This window comes from Limulus polyphemus, unplaced genomic scaffold (assembly GCF_000517525.1).
Source record: "Limulus polyphemus unplaced genomic scaffold, Limulus_polyphemus-2.1.2 Scaffold5668, whole genome shotgun sequence".
Lineage (NCBI taxonomy): Eukaryota > Metazoa > Arthropoda > Merostomata > Xiphosura > Limulidae > Limulus > Limulus polyphemus.
Window position 1 is genome coordinate 41887 of NW_013671278.1, and position 7463 is coordinate 49349.

Here is a 7463-nt window from a genome sequence, read left to right on the forward strand (position 1 = left end):
TAACTAATATAGAAAACTCTGTTCTTGTTTCTAACTAATAGGCTTAATAACTAACTAATATAGAAAAACTCTGTTCTTGTTTCTAACTAATAGGCTTAATAATTAACTAATATAGAAAAACTGGTCTTGTTTCCAACTAATAGGCCTTAGTGGATTATAGAAAAACTCAGTTCTTGTTTATATATCGGATTTTGCACCTTTAAAGGGACTAAGAAAAAATAATCAAGTTGGGTAGTTGTTTCCATATTTTATTGAATTATAACTGTGATAATAAAAAAATATGTTAAACTTATACTAGAATACTGGTAAAAACTTTACAAATGTAAAATAATAGGCTAACTTTGAGGGTGGTTAAATACAAGAAAAAAACCCGACTAACCCACGTTTTACGGCAAAAAAAATCAGTAACTTTATGGGAACTCCCATTAAAATCGTATCTTACATAAGCAGTTACCGGTAAGTGAAAATATTTAATTTACGGGTTTAATGACCTTAATCTAATCTCTTCCTTAGTAATCGCACTGATAAATATACTTTCATCAGCAGGGGTTATTGACAGCCGTATCATGGTGAACTACGTACCTTTATTCCTTGAGTTGTTTTGTTGAGGAGAACTTTGTGTAAAAACTTTATTATCTTTTAAGTCAGGTACTATACATTCTCTTCCAAGAAAACAAGTCATATACAAGTTTTTCATAAAGTACACACTGAACCACGAAATTAAACGAATTTACTAAATTTTGCGGGTTTATCAGCTTTACGACCTAGACTTACCAACCTTGATGATCTGCAATAGTTAACGACGATCGAAAGGAATATATTAAATGAACTACACCGATTGGTCTTTGCCGGTTTAGGTACATAAATTAATATAATATTCGGGGTTTGGTACTGTTCCATGTTATACAGGCAAACTTGTCTTAGATTTAGATAACATTAGATAACAAGTTTGGCCCTTCCCACTTATTTTTTATTACAACTTGAACATCTTAATAAAATATACTGTTTTTCTTCTTGTATGTGAATAACTGTGATTTAAAACGGTCTCTATTTGCGATGTATAAATATAAAACTTTTGTAAAAACTTTGAAGATTTATAATTAACAACGTTTCTAGTGGTAGGAGTGTCAACGATTGTATAATAAATAAAAGGCTTAAAAAAGGTTTTTCTGACAGGAAACTATGGCCACAAGTAGCTTTCAATATATCAGTTAAGCCTAATTTCTGAGACTGTGATCATGAGTGTTGATATATTCATAGGTTGAATAAAGCGTATTTTTTGTTTAATTAATATTGTTTCATTCCAAGAAATAAAACACACAGAGGGGTCACTTTACAGAGTAAACAAAACAACTGATACTTAGGTTTTTATTGTTCCACTAAAACTGTTTCTTACCCAAAATTCCTAAAAAAAGTGTATATTTGAGTTCACAGTTGAACAACAGTACTTATTGTACCAAGTTTCTACTAGTTTTTCACAGTTGAACAACAGTACTTATTGTACCAAGTTTCTACTAGTTTTTCACAGCTGAACAACAGTACTTATTGTACCAAGTATCTACTAGTTTAGCTTATATTTCTTCCTACATTTTTTTATTTGACAGAAAAAATTCACTTCAAAGACTCCATATCTGTTTTGCTGATAACAGTTTATTTTTCTAACCCTAAGTACTTGAACATGCATTACAGTCAGCACAAAATATGCTACTTGCAACTATTACTTGGATTACAAAATCCCACACATCTGCTTTCAAAATAGAAAAGAAGAAAATTGCTAGCAAAAACAAAGTAGTTCACAGATTAGTTAAATAATGTACTGAAAAATGTTAGATAGGTTTACTTACATCAGGAACTATACATATACACTGGAGAGGAAGATGCCGTTAATTATAGTATACTTATTGGACTTCATGTAACCTTGATCTAAAAGTGAAACCAAAATCTTTAGACCTTATAATAATGCCACATTACAGCTCTCGCTAATTATATATATATATAGTTTTATATCTCGGCAGTTATACAAGTGGGAAACATGTTAATCAAAAAGGCTTAAGAATATAATGAAAATTCTGATATGACCAATACTATTTTAATTGAAGAACCAGAATGAATAAAACACAGTGCCCTTCAGATTAAGGAAATGTTGATTTTCTACTGAAATTATTATCTAGATAGCATTTTAGCTATTTTCACTGTCATTTAAAAATGATTTTATATGCTGCTTTCAGAGACATGACTAACAAATACCCTAGGCCTACAAGTTTAATTACATCTTGAAAAGGGATATATATCTCTTTTCTGTTTTTTTTTTTGTGACATAAGATTACAAAAATGCTTTAATATGTGCAATAAAGAATAAGTGATTTACTTTTTACTTGCAGTGCAGTAAACATTCTATTGGGTTTTTCCCAAGTATACAAAACACCAGAGTGCTAGCTTTTTACGCGTGTAGCTTTGTGACACAATACATTGCAAACTGTCCTTAAACTTTGATGTACATTAACAAACTAGTAAACTAAATTACTGTCATCTTTGACTTTTATTATTTTAACAAACTTAAAATCTGGCAGGACTCCGAAGTTATGCCAATTGTCCTTAATAACTGATGTAGTGGGAATTTATATTTACTGTTTAACTTTTACATATTTTTAACAAACTTTCAAGTTACATATCCAATGTCCTTAACTGAGGAAACCCCAAAAAAGAAACATCAGTCACATCTGGGAAAGTTAATTCATCTACAACATCACCATGCACATCCATGGGTACACTCCGTAGAAGATGTCCAGTAAAACCAAGGCAATAGAGTAAGGTCAGCCAAGAGGGTCATGCAGAAAGTGTAACAATCACGGTAACCTCTACTACTTCCTATCCGACCATCTCCATTTACCAAAGCCCAAACCGGGATCCACAATCAGATCAAGCCCACCTGAAGTAATCATGGGTTTATAACAGTACACATGCTTAACAACTGCTCATGTGAAATTATAAAATAATGCTATGAAAGAAAAACAAGGTGTAAGTAATTATTGTTATACCTATGGAAGGAGACTTTGGCAATATAGATCTGACTAGATGTACAAAAAGAAAAAACACAATAAAAATGAGGTTAGGGAAGACATTTGAAAGTCTACACCTCACTAGTGTTATCAGGGAAAACGACGTCATCAGCTACGATATCATGTTCATCCATGGGAATACTGTGTAGTATCTGCTCTTGAAAAGCTAATCCAACCAGGTAAGGACGACCGCTAGGGTCGTGTAGGCAACGATCAATATAGACGTCATAATAGCCCTGGCCAGTTCCGATTCGTCCTCCTCGTTTATCAAATGCCAAGCCTGGGATGACCATCAAGTCCAGTCCACCTACAAGTAGTAAAAAAATGGAACTTCACATCCAATTTCATGTCTAAAAAATTAACAAAACGTATACCGGACTAAAGTATCCTGCTAATTTTTCTTACTTGAACAAATAACCACAATATTTAATTGCTAGTTACCATCAAATATGCACAAATCTAACAAGAATTTCTGAAACAAAAAGGTCTAGGAATTAAAAATAGGACACAAACACAACACGCATACTTTTACAAGTATTGGAAAAATTTGATCTTAAAAGTCTTACACCTGTTGAAACTTTTTTCCAAATCTTAACAGTCATTTAGTACAATAATGACCCCAAAACAATGACACCATTGTTATCATACACAGTTGAAATGATAAAAGAAATAACTGAAAGTTAGCTCTGTTGATTAGATTATTTTGTTAGTCTTAATGTACACTTTGTTACAAAGTGTAACACGATGAGGTGGTCATCTACAACAAAGACAAACTGAATAATCTCAGAAACTGTTTATTAAGATAATGAGAAATACACAAGACAGTCATATGTTGAATGGCAAATTCAATCAGGCACCGGTAGATTGTCATTTAGGTGGTACTGACTGTATAAGAAGTACTAATAAAAAAAACCTAATAATGTAAAAACTTCTCTCTTCTGTAACTTGGCAGTGAAGTTGAGTTTTAAAACATGTAACTTAAATATCACGTAAGTGTTGTGTTACATGATATACTGTAGTTCAAACTTGATAAGATGATTGCACAAAAGGTAGAAAATTTGTAAATTATTATAAAAAACGTTATTTGTGAGTAATGGTATGATAACATTTACAATGATTCTGAGCCAACATTAGCTAGTATTTGAAGGAGGAATAACAAAGTTAATTCCTCACAAATTAAACTAACATACCAGTAGCAAGAGCTTCTTCTCGGTGGTCATCATCAGATGGTTGTTTGATATTCCATTTGGTCAATGGGAGTTTAGCCAAGTCTTCTAGTGAGTAAAGCCTGACCATATCCATGTGCTGGTTGTTTAAGCTGTAATGAGCAGGTATTTCATTCAACACCAAATATATTATTAATATGAGAAAAGATAAAAACTAAAGAAAGTGTAAAATAATGGAATACAGTGTACGAGAAAGTTGTTTTTGAAATCAGGATTTACAGAAGTTAAACTTTAAAAAAGAACCAAAATGTCCAAAAAATTTAATGTAATAAAATAAAACACTGGAAAATTTATCGGTGCCACATCATCCTGTAAAAATCAGAAGGGAAAATTGAGACTGGACAAGACTTGAACCCATGACTATTTTTTTAGATTTCCCCAACCAACCAAACATTCTTAAAAACTGTAAGTCAGGCAGGACTACAGAGTCACACCATCAGTTATCATTAAGTTGGTTATCAAGGATGAAGTCTGGCAGGATTACAGAGTCAAACTGACAGAATTCTCTAAATATTAACATACTATCTCCTCAACAGATAAGTAACAAATCTCATAAAGAAAAAATTAATTTATTCAAGACTGACACCACCCCCTGCTGACATTTTCACCAGACTTTTAATCTGTTAAAGATATAACCTAAACTTTAAAAATACTTAGTGCATAGATTGGGGTGTTTCAAACTGCTAATGGAATTGGTAATGTTGATGTACCATCATTTATTTATAATTAATGGTGAGAATAGTAGGAGTCATTACCAGCAAAGATAGTTTTATTTTTCTAAGAGGGTGGTTGGCATCTGGAATGGGCTGGATTCAGATAATGTGGACGTAGTAGATTTAATGGAAGTTGAAGGAAGACTTGATAAATATGTTAATGATAACAGCTGGCTTTGAGTTTAAGTTTAGTGGATGGGATGTCCTTAAAGTTTATGAATTCGTTTGTTTGCTTCATAAATGTAAAATATTTGAAAAGCCTGGTCAGTAAGAGGGCGTTATAATCCAGTAACATGTTTATACTAACTTATGGTTAGGCTTGGTAGATATTAAGAGCTCCAACAGGAAAAAGTTTATCGAGTATGCTCCTTACTGAGGCTACACAATTTATATATACTAGCAGAAACACTGCCCTATGGGTGGCTGTTTATCTAATTATGGTATTCATACCTCCTTGAAAAACATTTTACAAAATGGATTGTTTTTCTGGGAAGTTATACTCGGAAAGTGTGTTTGGATTGTGCTCTTTAGTCAAACACAACTCATTTCATCAAAATGAATCAATGTACAGAGTTAAAAATTTTCACAAATTTTACTAGTATAAACTGTCATGTTTTTATATATTAAAATATATATATAATATTTTATATATTTGTACCGTTTATTGAAAAAATAATAGTGTTTTTAAGAACTCCAGTTTCTCAGTACTACATTTAAAAATTACATCAATAAAGATACCCTCACGTACAGTCCTAGTGAAAGTCGCGTTCTTGTTGTGAGGAGAGTATTTTTATTTGTTTGTTTGTTTTTTGACGTTAAGCACAAAACTACACAATGGGCCATCTGTGATCTGCCCACCATGGGTATCAAAACCCGGGTTTTTAGCATTGTAAGTCTGCAGATATACTGCTGTGCCACTGGCGAGCATACTTTTATTTAAAATTGTGTTCTATTATAAATTAATGGTTGTTGCAAATACCACAGTTATTTTTTTAATTGTCTGAATCTTGAATACCCAAAGTATAAAATCTTTTTTTAATGTATTTTTGTTTGTGGTGCCATTCAATAGATGGTGAAGGAGTTTTGGTTACATACATACATACACGCTAAGGTTATCATAGTAAGAGAAGATTACAATGGAATAGAAAAAAAATATATTCTTCCAACTACTAGAAATTAATCTATACGAATGCACACACACACACACACACACACACACACACACATATATAGTTTGGATCAATACTAATGCAACCTATTGTACCGATATTGAAAGCGTAGTACCAAAACAAAATGTGTTGATAAGTACAAATATTAACACGACACTACTTACTCATATTTAGGTATAAAACACTGTTTGTCCATTTTAAAAATCTGTTCCAAGATTCCAACTGTGTGTACCTCATGGTCTGTGCTTAAGTAGATTGAAATACGGTGGCTGTTCTTGAATCTGTCGTGGTTGATCAACTGGAATGAGTTGATTAGGATTCTTAATGAAAAGTCAGAATACATATAAAGATCACTGAATTAAAGTAAAAAGGTATGAATATAATACAATCATTGTCATGGCTGGTAGCCCCTGTGATTACCCAAGTCTAATTATCACGTAGTTACCAATTATTTTTGAATTCAGTGATAGTAGTTTACTAACCATGAAAATGATTGATTTTTTTTTATTACATAAAACCTTACAATAATTACTTACGTTAATTACAGTACACGTTTCACAGGGGAGGTAATTAAATTTTCAGAAAAAAGTTGTGATAAAAAGAGAACAAAAAATGAATACTTGTTTAAAAAATATTTCACTTAACAAGAAATTAATTTATTGAATTACACAACAATTGATTCTTTGTGTGTTGTGCCAAGAGCCACAACAAAAAGGTTTCTTCTTTTTGCATCTGGTGTCAACAATTAAAGCTAAATAATAACTTATAATCCCCTTCACTGTGTATCATTAATCAAAGTACAAAAAAATTTTTCAAATTAGTAGTCAACAATTAAAACTATATAAAGTTTAGAATATTTTTACTAAGTGCCAACAAACAAACAAAGCTATATAAAAAAAAAAAGGTTCTGATTTTTCTTGTTGAAAAAAAACAAAAAAAAACTAAAACCATTATTAGGAAATATACAAATACTTACTGATGACAATTCAGCAACAAATAACACTAAGACAAAAAAATTGATCAAATTTTAATTTAATAAAATCCTTATAGTATTACTGGTGCCAGTTAAGTTTAAAAAAGATGAAATGCTAGAAACACAATTAAAGGATTCCAGAAAAATTCATATTTGAACAAAAAATCTTCTAGTCATAACGTAAAAGAAATGTGTTTCAGTTTCACCCAAGTTAAAAAAAAAAATGGTGTAAATTGTTGTGAGATTTTGAAGTTTCACAACTCTGAAGAACCCTAACTAATCTGTCAGTTACACAACTCTGAAAAACCCTAACTAATCTGTCA

The 7463-nt window shown here is 31.4% G+C and overlaps 2 protein-coding genes across 3 annotated transcripts in view; one reads left to right on the plus strand and one right to left on the minus strand.

Moving 5' to 3' along the window:
- The window catches only part of LOC106472855, a 24446-nt gene extending 24185 nt beyond the window's left edge, over nt 1-261 (plus strand). For both annotated transcript variants that reach the window (XM_013933522.2, XM_022401404.1), the window contains exon 4: nt 13-261. The gene's annotated coding sequence lies outside the window, so the exon portion shown is untranslated. The remainder of the gene's footprint in view (nt 1-12) is intronic.
- Nucleotides 262-1630: 1369 nt separating this feature from the next.
- Nucleotides 1631-7463, minus strand: part of LOC106472854 (5-formyltetrahydrofolate cyclo-ligase-like) — an 8992-nt gene continuing 3159 nt past the window's right edge. The window contains exons 2-4 of the mRNA XM_013933521.2: nt 6332-6465; nt 4250-4377; nt 1631-3366 (exon numbers count right to left, since the gene is read on the minus strand). Of these exons, the coding sequence (XP_013788975.1) occupies nt 3131-3366; nt 4250-4377; nt 6332-6465 (498 nt within the window). The 3' untranslated portion in view covers nt 1631-3130. The remainder of the gene's footprint in view (nt 3367-4249; nt 4378-6331; nt 6466-7463) is intronic.